The 19,276-nt window shown below is 30.9% G+C and overlaps 2 protein-coding genes across 2 annotated transcripts; one reads left to right on the plus strand and one right to left on the minus strand.

The window, feature by feature from the left end:
- Window positions 1-1,006: 1,006 nt before the first annotated feature.
- Window positions 1,007-3,532, minus strand: TRIADDRAFT_29561 (uncharacterized protein; the record flags this gene model as incomplete). Its single annotated transcript, XM_002115607.1, has 1 exon — window positions 1,007-3,532. One exon carries the CDS (start codon window positions 3,530-3,532, stop codon window positions 1,007-1,009), a length of 2,526 nt encoding a protein of 841 aa, XP_002115643.1.
- Window positions 3,533-13,334: 9,802 nt separating this feature from the next.
- On the plus strand, window positions 13,335-15,797 carry TRIADDRAFT_59563 (uncharacterized protein; the record flags this gene model as incomplete). The annotated part of the gene is made up of 1 exon (XM_002115495.1): window positions 13,335-15,797. The coding sequence occupies one exon, from the start codon at window positions 13,335-13,337 to the stop codon at window positions 15,795-15,797; it is 2,463 nt and encodes an 820-aa protein (XP_002115531.1).
- Window positions 15,798-19,276: the final 3,479 nt, after the last annotated feature.

A 19,276-nucleotide genomic window follows, 5' to 3' on the forward strand; every position in this document is an offset into this window, starting at 1 on the left:
CGTTTGATAGCCTTTCGAGATTAGAATAAATCTAAAACTGTAGTAAAATCCTATTCTTTGAGAAAGATGCTTTCATAATATTTCAGTATCGTATTGTAGAGTACACTTGTACAGTATAATCCATACTATAGCGTATAACTTCGTGTTAAAACATTAACTGTCAAGCTAACGCCAAATATTGGTCTTCACCATGGCGTAAAATTTCTTGTTATATTTTATATTTCATTACTGTTACGAAGTAGAAATATCGTAATTGATTAACTACGTTAGACTCAAGGTTATAACGGTAAAGTCTGCATGTTTGATGACTAAAACGCATACACTTGCTTTGATTTTGGAACTGTAATCTTTGAGATTAGGACTTAGATAGCACTGTTAACACAATACGTCTTATCTTGTGATAGTCGTCATAAACTTAGTTATCTCGTTAATTGATATGATAAGATGCCTATTACTATTCAAGGTTAGCCGTTGTAGAACTTTTTAACTATTTCCTACATATAATGGCACTAATATCTATAATAAATTTCAGTTTAACATTCAAGTTCTAGTGAACTCTTTTAATCTTATTACAAGAAAAATCGTGGTACAGAAAGTTCGTAACAATTTCTCGTATATTGTATAATTCTTAACAGTATTATGCTACATAATATTGTAAATTTCTTACCCAAATAAAGTAATAGGGTTCATGATACTAATATGCAAGATAGTAAGTAAAATCTACTGTAATCAAGCCGAATAAGATGTTTTTTTAAAGCTGCAATACTTATTGCCATATAATCTTTGAAGAAGAATTTTAAAATTAAGCTTCAATATAAGGCAATATTGTTAATTTAATGAGAATTAAATGAGTAGGGTAAGTTTTGTCTTTACCAACTGAAAGAAATGAAAATTTCCTAGCAAAGTACACATATAAAGATTGGTAAGCTAATTGGCAAAGGCGCCAAATTACGCATCAATGCTGTCGGTGAACCAATAGAAAAACATCGCATGGAAAAAAGCTTCATTAATATTCAGTTTCTGTGATCGAATTATTTTGAGGTTGTATACGGCTTGCTGTTACTTTTTTCCTTAATTCTAATGGCGAACTAGTCGATGAATTCTTATTAAAAGATACCAATATTGCCGAAACTTTAGAATTTGGATCGACCTTTGAAAAGTTATATTCGGCAATGCTAACCATAGCTTGCTCTCGAGTATTCGACTCGGGTTGAAAGAAGATGATATAAAGCTTGGGAAGAAAGTAGCAAGCATTGGTCACTATTCCATAAAATAATGCTACTGAACACCCTATAAGTTTACGTAGTCGCCCTGTTGTGGACAGAAAGGCTGGAAATCCAATCATATCAATAGCGGCATACATTAACACAGCTGCGGCGATGTTTTTTGATTCATTATAATTACCTGGTAGAGACCGAATACGAAAGGCCAAATAGCAGCTTAAAATCAATGTAGCGAGCCAAAATACAATAATACAAATCAAAGCAGGAGAAGAGCTATAATCGCACATTAAATCCATAGTATTATCTGCTAACTCGATTTTAAGAATATTTACCGGTTGAATTTGAGTTATCAGAAGTATAATACTACTTGTAACGGTTAACACCGTAAATATAAGGATAATTTGTGTGCGTGTTTTCGTAAATAGATTTTGAAAATTATTTTTGAAACCGCGATGAAAAATTAATGCCACTTGATTGACTCTGCAAATAATTGTTACTGAGGTTCCGATTTGAGTTATATTAATTAAAATTAGTCGTATTTGACATAAAGTAGAGTTATCAGGTGCCAAAAATACTCCCGCTGTTAGTATACAAATTGCATACCAGAATAATAACAAATTCATCAAGGGATAATTAGATCCTTTGATAACGGGAGTATTTCTATAGACGTAGATGACAACCCATGTAAATATCATTTTAATAACGCAAAGAGATGAAATGATGTAAAATAAAATTGCAAAAGCTCCTCTCCAATTGAAACGTAAAACTTTATAACTGATACATTGTGTTCCATTTGAATTACTGTAAAAGAAATTTCGACACCTAGAGCAATTAAGCTGATTATAAGTTGTACTGATACTATACCTAGAGCACTTTCGGCAATTCCAACAACATGTCCACAGTTTCAGAGGTAAGCTGGAATCATGATTTACGCGATAACCTGGTTTACAATCCCTACTACAACGTGATGTTGGAGTTTTATTGCTATTCCAAACTATTTTTGTGGAATTAATCGTTAACCCATTTTCCTTACTCCAGTTACCGACTACAATCGGACTTAACGACTGCAAGTTATTAATGTATACATTTTGATAATTAACAAAGTTAAATCCAGTTCCACTAGAACCGTCACTGTTAAAATGTATTAAGTCGCTACTAACTCCTTGAAATTGAATATTTCTTAAACAATGATTTAACTGTTCTCGGTCACGATTAATTTCCATTGCATTAAGAGCGGGACAAGATGTATTAGTACAGCCTAATTTATGATGTAAAGAATACGCCAAGGCTAAAACTGCGTCCATGATAAAAGCTGTAAATGATTGCGGTACGTAAAAAGTTCTTTTGAGAATCCTTGCCATTTGAGGACCGTATTTACAGTTAGCTGTAGCCGATTTTGAAATTTCTTTCCGTGCATCAAATAACCACGGATTTCCATGACTATCGCATAAATTAAGTTTACGTAAGTAATCGTCAAAGTGGCGTATTATTTTTTTATTGACGTCGATACTAATAGCGCCACGGATAATATCGCTGCTAATATTTGCTATTTGTGCTTCGGTTAACCAATTATAAGTACCGATCCATGTTATTCCAGTAAGCCTTTGCGATTGAGCTTGCTTAAGTAACGCATAGATGATCTTATTATTACCTGTTAAAATAACGACTTTAGATTTAATCGTTTTCTTCAGATTTTGTATAGCGCTAATCATATCAGATTGGGTATAATTATTAGATATTACAATATTATTAGCGACACATATTTTCTTAAATGAGAATTGGCGTAATAATGTAGTGCTGAATTCTCTATCAATAGTAGAGCCTGTAACTATTACTGAAACCCAATTCCAGTTAAAGTTACTAATAATATCAGCAATAGCTTCAGCTTGCTGTTTATATGATATAGACGTGCGATAGAAATAAGGACACATAACACCAGAGCTTAATGCAGTAGTACGTGAATTATAGGTAATTTGGATGACGCGAAAGGAACTTGTATAATAGGCCAAAGGAATAGTAAGATGGTCAGAATCTTCACCAATAACGCCGATAATTGGCGGTTCCGAACTAACTGTATTATTTAAGTTATACTGCAGAGTTCGGACAAAAGGATCAAGATTGGCATAATTTAAATTTCGGCTTGATAGCAGTTGAAAAATGTTAGACTTTCTGAAATGATATTCTAATGAAGCCATAGCAAGTTCTCGCGATTTACAGGAATCAATCAATGTCCAACCAACTTTAAGTCCAGGTAGTAATTTTGGATTTCTATTAACTAGTTCGTCGATCGCATAGATCATAGCTTGCATTAGTTGTACATTTTTTAGTTCACACTGGCTGCAAAGCTTGGTTGTCTCGTTAAATTGTAAAGAATTTGGGAAAATACCAATTATTTGAACATTTCCAAATTTTTGGCTGTAAACTGGAGCTCTTTCATTTTTCAATGTCACGTTGCTGACTAGGCTTAACAGAAAGACGCTGTGGAAAAATATATCTTTTAATTTCAATAATATAGCCATGCTGTCAAGAAGATCTATAGACCTTAACGACACTAGTTCTAGTCGATCTTTGTTGCAGGTTTATATTTTTTCCGCTGTAATTTTGCCGCAACTTTTAAGTAAAATAGTAAGAAATACATAAAATTGTTCCAAAAACAATGAATTATTCTTGCATTTCATCTGCAATTTATAGCATTTCTAACAATTAATGTATAAAGAACAATCGTTGTATCTTATTCCTTTATGTATCAAATCTTCAGTACCATTTGCTATTGTAGTATTACTTTAAGATCCGATCATAAGTTCTACTCCCAATAAAGAATTTTGATATTTCAAACTTAAGACACTTTTATCTTAAGGACTTACTTTAAATATAGGTCACGATAAAAATTTCGTCGCCTGCTAAAACTACAACACCATTATTTAAATTCTATCTTTTACGTTCTTCGTTATGGTGAGATGAAATTTTTTGTTTCAAAGGTAATTAATACCCTTCTTCAATAATATGAAGAGAATTTCAATTTTGAGGCTGGTATATTCAAAGATTTATAAATTTTAGTTGTTGGGGAAGCAATTAGGATGTAAGCAACTCTTTTCATGTATACAATTAACAGGAAAATGATTATTTCAAGCCGGCTTATTTTATTCATATCGTTTAAATAATAAATATTTGATGTTGTTATTGTAATGCTCTATCAGTACGTTTTAAGTTAGCTTTGAAAATTTGTAATTGCTTACACTATAGTTGGACATCTACTAAAATAGTATTATTGCATTCAATACTGTTACCACTAATCAAAGCCAAGCTGCTACAATATATTGAATATCCTAACAGCCAGTGCTAACAATTAGGAATCAATAATTTTAATCTTATCATTTAATAGAAAATTGACGTCAGAAATAGACCTACTATATTTATTGTCATTAATTCTATTTCTTTTTAAAGCTCTTAATTTACTAATTTAAATAAAACTCTAATTAAAGTTGGGTAAAAATCATGATATCCTTAATTCTACATGATGTTATAACATAGCGATTTATAACTTATATTTATGTTACAACATAAGCAATTTTGGCCTAAATATTACTCTGGCAATATGCTCAATGTGGATATCATACATAAAATATACATTTATAAATACAGTAACACAGTGTCAAGTTACAAACTACCGTGAAGAGTTAATGATTACGTTTAATGAATTAGCATTTATATATGGTGATAACTATTAATGGCCTACAGTAAAAACTACAGTCATTATTATATTGTTACAGTAAATTATGTTCTACTGTAGTAAGAGTTCTTATTTAGTAACTGATGCTAACTGATTATGGTGCTATGTCTTGTAACGTTTGTAATTAATATCCTGAAGATGTTCACTTATAGATGATATCATAGATAATTCTGTAAATGGACATACTGTAGTTTAATTGTACAGGATCATTCGGTTCATACCTAGGATTATGAATATCTTTGTATTAATTCTGCTATTCAATATGAATTAGATTTAATAATCTATTGATGACTCATTCACGATAGCTGCAACCGAAGGGTATTTGAGATCGGCAGATAGCTGAATAAAATAGGAATTCTCTAGTCGCTTAACTTAGAAGCAAAGACGTCTAAATTCTTGTGAGGTAGTTAAAGGATACTTAATCCCAAAGACTTTAGCAATTTAGAGATTTGTTTCATGTTAGTTATCCTTGTCACGAAGTTAGTTTGTGACAAATACATTGTGTGACTTTTTGACCTAAATATAACTCTGACGTTCTACTAGTTATTGATAATATACGTATAGTATGCTGCAATAACATTTTCTAAGAAATTGTGATACTGTCCCTATTAATGTAGATTTCGAATGCAGCATGATGTAATAATAGTTGCACAGACAAACTATTATTGATACCAGCTATTTCAAAATATTTCTAAGAGTGATACTATTTTTATGACAAATTAACCTGGTTGGCTAAATAAAAACGGAAGTAGGGAGATGATTAGTTGTTCAATTGCAAACTTTAGTTTCGTTATTGAAATATTATATGTCGTGTTTTCGTATTTGTATTTCGTTAGATATTGACACATTACAATTATATAATGTTACTTTAAGTCTTCTTGATATAGTTGATTTTTGTATTAATTATTTTTTATTTTCTTAGTACTCTGCTTGCACTATGATAACTTGATAGCATTTCTAGACATTAGTATCGCTTACACTCCACAATTCGTTACGAGATCTTAAAAATCATTCAGCATGATATATGGCTTTTTTTACCCGGCTTAGAATTTAAGAACCGGTTTAATTAAAGGGTATAAAAGTTAAACTCGAAAAGAAATCTTCTATTATAAAACCCAAGATAATAAAAAACATATTTCCTCATAAGTTTGCTTACATTCATAAGATAATGAGATCGTTATTAACTTGATTTTGCTTGTAATTTTTCTCTCGAATGAAATCTGAAAATGTGACGGTCAAATAATGGTGCCTACAAGATTCTTGGTTTAATCGACTAGTTCATCATAGTTAAGTTAGCATAAGTGTATCAATTTAATATCATGTTGTGATATATATCAATCACGAAATTCCAAGTTTTAGAAAAATAAGGGCTTTATTGAATCTTATACAAATATTTACTACACACAGCTCTACTCTAGCCGAATACTACTACTAAAGACTTCTACATAGAACTAACAGAATAATCTAAAGTTGCATGCTTTTATACTTTTCGTAGCATTCGCAGCTACAATCCGCATGGCAACCTTTTACCGCATTTTACACTTAGTTAAATTATTCTTAGTAAGACTATTCTACTGCGGACCATCTTTAATCCAATATGGATACCACTACAGTACTTACGTAGACATTATTCGCACCAGCCAAAGTACAATAAATTAACCATTTCCTAATATATGATTTACAGTTCTATTTTTACCTATAACCTTATTAGTAACTCAACACCTTACTGTATATAGTCATCTGTACTCTAGCATAGAGTCTATGCCACTACAGTCTATAGTTATAGCTACCAAATATCTCTTAGGATAAATATCTACCGTACATTATACTAAACATGGCTAACAGTCTACAATCACAATACTAGTTACATTACACATGCATTATTTATTTTTTTGATATGCCAAAATTATATGATATGATATAGATTATTTATTAAGTATCGCCCATTGCTGTTGAACTATTTTATTTCAGGTTATTATAAATGCTAGTATTATAGCATTCTAAAACAATTGCCTGTAATAGAACATCTATAGAAAAAGAACTTCATTTATAGGAATAATACTTGCAATTATTGTAATACGTATGCATGTCTGTAGAACATGTACTCTTAAATATGTCTTTACAGGGTAGATAGTAATTTTTTAACTTATTTTCAAATATCAACTACAAAAATTAGATTACTGACTCATATTTTGATAGAGTCTTCAATTACTTCATTTCTTCTGTATATTACTATAGATATTAAAAGCTAGCATCATTTTAAACACATAGATGTTATATAAGCGGTGATGTATCACCAAATATTGTTAATTTACCAGCCTTACATTTAGAATTATCGGTTTTGTCCATAATATTGTTACCAAGAAAACATGGAGAGTAGTAGTAATAATAACATTTTATTGCAACTAATTATTGAAAGGCATTTTCAGTAGCTTTTTAGAATGAACTTCTGTATTTGCACTAAAATACTACCCTAATTTTGCGCCTTACTCATGTTTCCAAGTAGATCAATATTAGATGCTCTCTTTACCGCTATTTCAAGCTGTCTAAAGTTTTTAAAAATTGTATAATTTGTAATTTCATCGATATCATTTCGTCGAGTATTTAATTCAGGTCGATAATAAATAGCATATATTATTGGCAAGTAGCATCATACTAATGTTATAAACCCATTACTTAATGAGATAACAGCTGCTACTATATCATGAAATTTTTTAGATGTAAATGCTAGGGCCGGAGTCGTAATAATAATAGTAAAAGAATACAAAGTGCAAGCTATGAAAGTATATCTTGCATCGTTTAAGTTATAAGGTAATGAACGGCAATGATAGCAAATTGCAAGACCTAAAATGATTAGTGTAGTCCAAATGGCAACAGCAGCTATAAAAGCTGGAGAAGTACCATAGCCACAAATATGTTCAATTAATAGGTACCAGTGCTGATCATGATGATGTTTTTTGGTTAGCAAGCTATTAAGCTTAAAATTATGGAATTAATTGCTAACATCATGGCCACAACAAATATTAACACATTCAGCGCTTCAAATAGTTTTCCTAATAGCGTCTTCCTACCATAATTTTTATTCAATATTATCATAATCTGACCAATATTTCTCATTAAGATTACTGCCGTCCAAATTTGACTGTTACTAAAAAGGACTATTTGTACTGAACATAACAATGAATCTTTATGAACTAAGAGTAGTGCTGCGGATGGAAGGCATAATGTAGTATATGGTAAGAGTAGATTTAATTAAGAGGAAGTTGCTGCCCTTTATGATTGGTGTATTTCGCTTTACAATGATAAATATCCAAATAAATAATAACAGAATAATATACTATATGTTATTGTTAGGCAATAGAATGCCATCGAAAAGATCCGTAATAACTTGGAATAAGTAATCTGATATGTCAGACATAGGGTATTATTTTCATTTAGGGCAGTCAAAATTGCTGCATGAAGTAAATTTTACTTGATTGGTGATTGTACATATGGTAGAACATATACATCGATTGCACATCCAGCAACACAGTGAAAAGCTCATTTTATGCTTACCATTAACACTAGTAAAGTAGCAAGGTGGACAGTCCTCGCTACAGTGCGCTAATGGAAATTCTCCACCATTCCAAATTATTGCTGTTGTATTGATCGCTAGCCTTTTCTTTGTACAGCATTTGCCAATACGTATTAGATCAAGACTACTTCTATTTGAATGGTAGTGCTGTTGTATTAGAATAACATCAAATGAAATTGATCTAATACTATCCGATCCAAAATTAATGTCAGTGTACCACTTTCCTTTAGATCGGATCTTTTGTTCATAATCATTTATTTTAGAACGATCGTGATATAGTTTGTCTATATTAAATGATGGTCAATGCCTTAAACTACACCATAGTAAGTTATGAAGGGCTTGGGCTAAAGACAAAACGGCATCCATAACCGAAAAGGATGTAGAATTAACTGTATGCAATGCTTGCATATCATTCTGTTTTAATTTTTGATAGGATTGCAATTCAACATGGCAGCTATAAAGCTATAACCTGCAGACTTTAATTTCTTAGAACAAGCGCTAATAAACCAAGAATTTTCAACATATTACATAGATTTAATTTTTTCGTTTACGCGTTAAAGCTTTTAAATAATGACATGGGATATTCGAATAATAGAAATAACACTGAGACTTAACCGGTAAAGGCTATTCTTACTTTTATTAACTTCGCCATGAGAATTAGTTTCTTGAAAACTTAACAAGCTTGAGTATACCGCAGTATTAATTTTATAAAACCTTATCCTTAATTCATTCCTTACTATTAAGTCTTAACTATTGCAATAAAGTATTATATCTGATTCTACTATTTAATGATCCCGCGATTGATCATCTAGCAATATTAGCGCATAAAATTAGTTTATTACTTAATTTTGTCTCTAAATAAATATTACGGTAGCAGACTCAGACTATATAATCTATATACATAGCTAGATATCAGGCTGAATTCCTCTAAAGAAATCAGTCTTTTCATCCTTCATTACATATTTTGACGAAACACAATAGTCAATTTATCGTCAGTGGCCAATTCATTTTAAAGCTCAATCTAATATAGTTAACAGTGCTTCCTAAAGCTTTACGCACAAGATGGCTCCTACGAATGAAAAATTCCAAGCTAGCAATGATTGCCATCCCTTGGTTTGACAGTATCATTCTGTAATTAATGAGATATGTTTCTACCGCCTTCTGAGGTGACTTTTATTCTCACTTAAGGCTTTACGAGCTATCACCTCTACATTATATACTAACAGAACTCGACTATCCTATCGTCTAAGTACCGTATAACATCCTTAACACCACTAGTCCACTTAGGTCTAGCACCATATCTCACCTTTGATTAATTATCGGAGCTTCACCGTAGAACCAAGTTCCTGCATTTCGGCGACCAATTAATTTAGATATCACGTTATTAATATTCGCTAGATATAAAGTATAATCTACCGCCTGGACTTAGAAGATAAACATCTAATTTATAAAATTTTTTTGTTTATATTTAATTTTGTTCGTAATTATATCTATCTTTTTCATTAATTTAAGTAAAAGTTATTTTGCTTTTATGAAGAGGAGAATGTTAGCTAGAATATTTGATCTTGATTCGTATTTAGCACAGTTATGTTAGTAATTACCGCTAGATATGATTATCTACTAATATCCGTAGCTATGCAACATCCCGGATTTAGATGTACTCCAAGAAATTGATCAAAATCAGTGGTATAGCAAAGCGTTCACTTAAGAGCTATTTTTATAATGTTTTCTAAATGCACATCCATAAAAAAAGATGCTTTGCATTATCTAAATACAAGCTATGCAAGCATTTACAGAAAATAGACCTTAAAAATATGTGATATTAAGATTTCAGGCCGATCAATCATGCATACTTTGCTAATAAAATGTGCAACGATTTTAAATCAGGCACAGATTTACCAATTAAAAGCACGAGTTGTAATAATTAAACGACTAATTATTTAATACTTGATTTCAACATTAATCCCTTTGAATTGCTTACCACCTGGATTTAGAGGAAAAACATCTGTTCTTTTAATTTTATAGTTGTATAGAATTTTGTTCGTAAACGATAACTAGATTTGTTCGTTAATTAAGTAATTATCTCTTACATAGAGTAAAGTGTAAACCCAAATTTTGATCTGGATTTGCAAATTAAAGAAGTTGATCTTTTTCAATTTTATCACAAATACTAGTTCTTACTGTAATATTTTGAAGACTTCCTATCGCAATAGCTTAAATCAAAAAATCTAACATAGAACAGCGTCCTTAAATTAGAAACTAGATCAAAAATTCTGGTTTACATTGTGCTTTCCTGTAAACTAAAACAATTTCTACTTTAATTGATAAATAAAGCTATTCATCACGACGAAAATACTCAAAAAATATTTTATCTTGATACAAGCACAAGTACTACGCTAAGAAAATGTATCAGTAATTTTCTATTTTTACGATTGACAATATTTAACAAATACATTAGATTACCTAAAATTGCTAAATTATAGCAAAGATAAAATCGTAGGCTTCACAACGGGCTCAATTAGGAAATAAAGCTACTTCAAAAATCTAATAGAATAAGTGTTGTTAAATCTGCAAAAATAATTACATGTAGTAAAGGACTAAAAGTAGAGTCCTTTATACCTTTCAGTATGAATCTAATATTATTTTATTATAGAAAATACCTAGAAAGCGATAGTGTCTTTAAGTTTTACCTTGACAAATCATCATGTCGCCATCTTTTCTTCTTCATTACTTTACAAGGTATTATATAGATTACTATACAAGTAGCCCTAGAGCAATTGCCTAATCTAAAGAAAGGGCGTTTGATCGTCTATTCAAATTGTAAAGGAATTTGACTTAGTAACAAAACCCTATCCTTAGAGAAAGGGGATTTATAACATGACGATAAAGTACTGTAATGTAGTCTATAATCGTATAGTTACCGTACAATCTGACGCTAAAACATCAACTGTCAACACTCAGCGATACTAATGTCAGAAAAGTAGTCGTAGTAGTCATATAAAATTTTTTTGATAAGCGATTACTGTGATCTTTATAAAATCCGGATTTTTCGGATTCGGATTCTGGAACCGGTCGGATTTATGTCCGATATAATTTTCCTGTTTTAATTTTTGGATTTTAATTTATGAAAAATATCGTAAGAGTTGATTTTTGAATATGAACTTTTTGTTGTGAATTTGTTACTTTGGAATTTTATGACGTGACTTGAAAGTCACATTAGCAGAGTTTAGTGAGGAAAATAGAAAATAAGATGGAAGTTGGCAGAGATTGTGTTGATTGTTAAGTAGTTAGACTGTTGTTTTTATGACTAAATCTTGATGTTTAAAGGTTGATTTTTAGACTTTTATGGTGCATTAATGAGAAATTGTGATGGAGGGTTCGATATCTCAGAGGATTGAGATTTAGTCGCCATTTACAATTATTGCAACAAAGGGTTTATAAAAGTTATGCTTTATTGTAGGTTAGTAATGTGAAGTACAGTGAGGTAGTTACGGTAGATCAGCGTGCAAGCTGTCGTGTGTAACGAGTAGAAGTATTAGACTGTGAGAAACTAACTAGAAGACTAACTGAGAGGCTAATGAACTCTGAGGTAGAAATCGCCGGTATTTATAGTTTTGAAGATAGAGCACATGCAGAGAATCGGATTGTGGAATTTGATACAACATATACCATAACAGGTTACAAAATAGCAGATGATTGTAGAAAACAGCGAGTACCGTAATAACTAAATACAGTAGTCTATATATGAATGTAGAGTAAGCGGACTGTAGATCTGTCTAAATATAAGAGCAATACAACATGTCTATATTTAAGGGTAGAATATAGTTACAGTATATTCTAAATACACTACAGAAATTATGTTAGAAGTGAAGTTTGATGTATTTTCATAGTTAACTTGTTGGTTTTATAGTGTTTTGTTAGGGAATCATAGGGTAAATTGTGTCTCAACTTTGAGTGATTTTTGTTTTCTTAAATGGTACAAAGTAGTTTAGTAAAACGGATCTTAAGAGCGATTGTGTAGTGTTTACTTCTAAATACGGTATAGTCTATTTTTAGTAAAAGTCAATTTCCACTAGATTGTAGCATAACTCTAAATATGTATATGGCGTCTACTTTACAGTTATGTTATTATAGAAAATTAATTATAGAAAAGTATTATAGAAAAGTCAATACTGTATTCTTTAAAAATCTTAACAAAAGCCAGAAAAATACATTAACTTGCCACGCCCTAACTCACAGTATCAGGAATTAGGATTATTATTTTTGATATAATGTGCCATATGCTCAAATCTTTAATAATTAAATTCTTTTTACTTATACGATGATTTTACTTGAGATAATAAGAACGGGCACAGTACTTATAAATAAGCCTTACATACTAAAAAGCACAACATTTTTAGATTATAGTATGATATCAATTAAAGTCTGAAAGATTCCCTTACTTTAATGCCGGCTTTTGCATTACAAATGTTCTCCTTGTGTTGGCAGAATTGTCAAAAAGTAAATCTTTACCTATTAAGTATGTATGCTAAACATACATTATGATGACCGAAAAATTACATTTGCTTTATCTTATCTTTGTGTAAACATAGCCATGAAAAAATTTGCCAAAACTCCTTTTATTATACTGATATCTTGCTACTTGATCTTTTCTAATCAATCTATTAATAATGCTTCGGAAAAAGCTAATTTTCAAATTATTGGAATCTTTCCTAATTCACTAAATTATAACTATTCATTTAAGAAATGCTCTAATTATAGTATGCTTAATATACAACTAACACAAGCCAGTATCTATGCTATCGAAATGCTAGTCAATAACAATTCAAATTTACTACCTGGTATAAAACTTGGATTAACAATAATCGATTCTTGTTCTTCGCCACAACTGGCTATGTCTTCGCTATCAACAAAATTAATATTATTGCCTAAACAACAAAATTACGATCAGTATAATTGCTCTGGATCGTCTACAAATACTCACGATCTTTATTCTAGCGGGTCACAGGTATTAAATCGTAGCAACACTGATCATTCCCATATTTTGGGTGTTCTTGCAGAAAAATCTGAACATATCACGACATCATTGGCTTCTTACACTAGTAGTCTACGTATTATTCAGATTGGTTATAATTCTTTTAATCCTGCATTGAATAATCGTAAATTCTTCCCCTATTTCTATCGTACTTCTCCATCTCCAGATGTCCAAACGAAAATCATAATCGACGTTCTAACCCGAATGAAATGGAATTGGATATGTATTGTTCTTGCAATATCAAATAATTTAGATTCAGCCGTCGTAAAATTTGATTTACAGTTACGACAACATGGTATTTGTATAGCATATAAGGCAATCCTCTATGATAAAAATACTACCTCGGATTTTAGAAGTGTCATTACAGCAATAAGAAATCAGCAACGGACAAATGTTATCGCTTTATTAGGAGATGAAAATATTGTATTCAGATTTTTAAAGGAAGCTGAAAATCAAAATTTAGAGGGTAAAACATGGATTGGTTCTTACAGTTGGATGCTTTCTTCAAGAATTAAAAATATCAATTCTAGCGTAATTGATGGAGTATTAGGTGCTGGTCCAAATATGAAAAGAATAAACAATTTTGATCAATACTTAAATCATCTTGATTTATGTAATAATGTAAAAAATCCTTGGTTTGTACGTGCTATACACCAACATTTACAATCTTTAAGAAATCGTAGAGATCAAGCTAACAAGACGAGCTGTAAGATTGATTATCACGTCAAACAAAATTTTGCACATTCATTTTACACTGTTAATCCTATTTCAGCGTCTGTCATAGATAGTGTTCTAGCTTTAGCTCATACCTTACATGATCAATTAGGCTGCAATACAAGTTATTGTCCGTCGATTGATAATTTACATTTCGATTCGAATTATCAATATAAGTATAACGAATTCTTTAAAAAGGTAAAGTTTAAAACCTTTACAGACGAGTTTTTCTATTTTCAGTCCGATGGAAGTAGTTCACTTAATATCGATATTATTAATTTTAAATCAGTCAATAAAAATAATAAATCTGCAATAATTCCCGTCAGTATAGGTAGCTGGAGTGAAGAATTTGGCTTAAATATAAATATCCAAATGATAAATTGGAATGGTAATAAACCATGGTATGAGATACCAAAAGCGCAATGTTCAGATAATTGTCAGCCGGGTTCATATCGTGTTAATAATCCCAATATCACAGTACTTAATCAAAGATGCTGCTGGTTATGTGTATCTTGTAAATCACAAAGTATTAGCACCACCATAAATTCACTAGATTGCCAGGAATGTACAAATTTCACGAAAGCCAATAAAAATAAAACCGAATGTATCGATATGGAACTTCAGCCATTTAGCTGGAACAGTAGTGCTATCATCACATTTTATATAACAGCGGCGCTATATACGATAATGGTGTTCTTTATTTGGTCATTAATGATTATGTATCGTACAACACCAGTAGTTAAAGGATCTAATTTTGTATTGATTAATATTTTATTAAGTTTTATAGCTCTCGATATTCCATCAACTATAATCCAGTTTTTGCCTGTTTCTCAGCTAATATGTCAGTGGCAAATAATAGTAATAGCCTTTACACAGCTTGGTATAATGACAACGGTGATATGTAAAACTATACAAATCTGGTTAATATTTCGAAATTCAATCGGTCAAAATTCTCTACTATCAAAGCTTACGAAAACCAAGAGTCAAGTCATGTTGATTATTATTCTCTTGACAATTTTCTTGATTTTCATATTGTTGCTAACTATTTTGCGGCCAATAGCAATCACGACAAGAATTACAGCTGATAATTATATCAACTTAAGCTGTGATTATGCTAATTCTCCAGCATTAACGGTATCACTTGGACTTTCATTTATATTATCCGTTGTAAGCTTGATATTAGCTTTTCAGGTTAGGTCATTTCCCCACAATTTCAATGAAGCTCGATACATCTTTTTAGCCACGTTCTTACTTAATATCTCAGCTGCGATTTCCGTACCGACATATTTTTCACTACGTGGTGAAATGAAGCAAATGCTGGGTTATTTTTCCAGTCTTGGTCAAGGACTAATTCCTCTAATTTGCTTTTTTATCCCGAAAGTATACATTATTTTTTATCGGCCCGAACTAAATACACGTCAAGAAGCAGTTACGAGTGTGGCCAACTTTTCATTCAACAACTATCGAATTTCTGGTAAGGATAGTATAGCTGGTGAAATACGAGAATCTTCTATAAATTAATCGAATACATAACCTTTCTATAACTTTTACCATTATTAGATTCACTAAATTGTTATAATTAGTAATTAAGTAGCGAAATATCATATTCACCATTAGTTCTTCATGTCACTAGTAACTGTACGTAAATGTTCAACGGTATTATTGTGGTTTAGCTGTATGACACTGATAACACTAATATAAGATGGAATGTACTGGAAACACCAGAGAAACATACTATATATAAGCCATAGAGATTAGAAATAAAGGCAGATTATACATATGCATTCAAATGAAGTCTAACCAAATTAAAAATAAGTTAACGTTTAATATAGCAATCTCATGGGCATTACTTGAAATATTAATTATTTTATAAATAAAGTATACGCAGATGGATACGTATACTAGTTTAGTATATATTATTAGCTGGTTTATATCATGCTGCATCTTTAGGTGTATTAAAGCACCGAATCTTAATTGATGTCATAAAATTAATGGAATACAGTATTAAAGCACGACGTTTTCGGTTTGAATGTGATATTTTCCTCGTATCTGCTAATAAAAAAATTTATGGTACAACCGAAAGTTTTGCACAAACTTTGCTGAAAGTTTACTCTTGTGATAGTTTAATGTAGTAAAAGGACTAAAAGTAGAGTCCTTTGTAGTTCTTAGTACGTAATTAGTATTATTTTACTATAGAAAATACCTAGAAAGTGATAGTGTCTTTAAGTTTTACCCTGCCAAATCATTATGTCGCCATCTTTTCTTCTTCATTATTTTACAAGGTATTATATAGATTACTATAGAAGTAGCCCTATAGAGCAAATGCCTAATCTAAAGAAAGGGCGTTTGATCGTCTATTCAAATTGTAAAGGAATTTGACTTAGTAGCAAAACCCTATCCTTAGAGAAAGGGGATTTATAACATGACGATAAAGTACTGTAATAAAGTCTATAATCGTATAGTTACCGTACAATCTGACGCTAAAACATCAACTGTCAATACTCGCGAATACTAAGCGATACTAATGCGGTTAATGTCAGAAAAGTAGTCGTAATAGTCATATAAATTTTTTTGATAAGCGATTACAGTGATCTTTATAAAAACCAAATTTTTCCGGATTTGTGTCCGATATAGTTTTCGGATTCTGCGACCGGTTGGGTTTGTGTCCGATATAATTTTCTTGTTTTGGAACCGGTCGGGTTTATTTTTAATTTATGTCTGAATTATAATTTTTTTGTTTTAATTTTTGGATTTTTATTCATGAAAAATATCGTAAGAGTTGATTTTTGAGATTTGGACTTTTTGTTATGAATTTGAAACTTTGGAATTTTATGACGTGACTTGAAGTCACATTAGGAGATATAGTGAGGAAAGTAGAAAATAAGATGGAAATTGGCAGAGGTTGTGTTGATTGTTAGGTAGTTAGAATGTTGTTTTTATGACTAAATCTTGATGTTTAAAGGTTGATTTTTAGACTTTTATAGTGTATTAATGATAGAAATTATGTTAGAAATGAAGTTTGATGTATTTTTATAGTTAGCTTGTTAGGTTTATAGCGTTTTGTAAGGGAATCGTAGGGTAAATTGTGTCTGAACTTTGAATAATTGTTGTTTTCTTAAATGGTGCAAAGTAGTTTTGTAAAACGGATCTTAAGAGCGATTGGTTAGCAAATGTTTAGTTTTAAATACCTCTGACGGCTCTACGAAGCCTATAAATGATAGTACAATTAGAAAGTTTAGAGAGAGAGTAGAAGAAGGTTTTATTTGAAGAACTTGTTGAATTTAAAAGCCTTCGGGGTCGAATTGTCGTAAGTTAAAACGTTCTTCTTTTTTTGAAAGGTTGTTTGGTCGTTGACAGTTTTTAAGTCTGTCATTTATTTTATTAATACTTAAAGCTAAGTATTTGTAAGGTTGTTCGGTTTATACTTCTCTCCATTTTTGTTTTGTAATAAATTGTTGTTCGGTTATTTCCCCAAATTTTATTTGGTGTCAAAGCATTAGCGTTAAGTCGACCGGAGTGCAACGAAAGTAGAATCAAAGTTTGTTAAAGTTTTGTAGCTTGATCTCTACACTAGTCATTTCATTACATTAATCAATGTTCATTCTGAAACTTGCATTTAAATCTTATAGTCTATAGTAAAGAGGCCTGAAAATTTTTTTGTGCCAATAAATATCATAGTGTAGCCTAATGGTGATCGATAAAAAAAAAATTTCTTGTCTCAAAAGATGAATAAAATTTAATTACTTAGCCAACCTTGTGATTTTATTGTAGTAAAATACGCTATGAAATACTAACACAAGTGGTGATGTTAGATTAGCCAGGTTTTGACAATGTAAAGCAATCATATTTCATATTCGTTATTAACTTCGATTCAAAGCATAAACTTTTCAATAAATGAATAACCCTACTTTATCGTTTTAAATTGATATTTAAGATAAGTTAGATAACTACGTAACTAATTCATTTCTGAACTAGAAATTTCAGTAAATAGCAGTATAGTAATGGTGAATTAGCTCTCGATGCAATTAAAGTTAGGTATTAGCTGATGAAAGCGTAATAATTCCATATTTAAATAAAGTTAGAGGATTTTCATAAGAAGAATTCATAATTGAAGATTATCTCAGTTCAAAATGGTAATCATCAATTTCATTGCCAGTAAAATAGTATCGCTACCCTTATTTCAGTATGTGGTTTAATTTACAGAAAAAGTAGACCTGGACACCAAGGTTACTCTTATTGTAATCTAAACTTTAATTTAACTCCAATCTTATCACTCCAACTTATTGTCCTTAATAGATATTGTAATCAAATTCCAATTGAATTGGATATCAGTTATCGCTACTGGAAATTCAATTTCCAGCTATGTCCTGTCAGAACTCCCTCTGTTAGTCAAGAAATATAAAATATGCTTAATACTTAATGCGACTATTCATGATAATTACATTCGATCAGATCTTACAGAAATAGTATTAAAGTTAAGGAACCGCAAACGCTCGGACGTCGCTATTCTCATAGGAAAAGAACCCAATAGATATTCATTTCTTAAGGAAGTCGAGTATTGAAACTTTGCGGGTGAAACTTAATTGGTTCTATTGAACGGTTAAAGTCACCTCGAATCAGAAATAATATCAACGGAGCAATTATTAGCTGAGCAATAGGCGTCGAATATCCCATGTCATTATTTAAAAGCTTTAATGCGTAAACGAAAAAATTAAATCTATGTAATAATGTTGAAAATTCTTGGTTTATTAGCGCTTGTTCTAAGAAATTAAAGTCTGCAGGTTATAGTTTTATAGCTGCCATGTTGAATTGCAATCCTATCAATAATTAAAACAGAATGACATGCTAGCATTGTATACAGTTAATTCTACATCCTTTTCGGTTATGGATGCCGTTTTGTCTTTAGCCTAAGCCCTTCATAACTTACTATGGTGTAGTTTAAGGCGTTGACCATCATTTAATATAGACAAATTATATCACGATCGTTCTAAAATAAATGA

The sequence above is a fragment of the Trichoplax adhaerens genome, genomic scaffold (assembly GCF_000150275.1).
Source record: "Trichoplax adhaerens TRIADscaffold_11 genomic scaffold, whole genome shotgun sequence".
NCBI classification, from domain to species: Eukaryota; Metazoa; Placozoa; class Uniplacotomia; order Trichoplacea; family Trichoplacidae; genus Trichoplax; species Trichoplax adhaerens.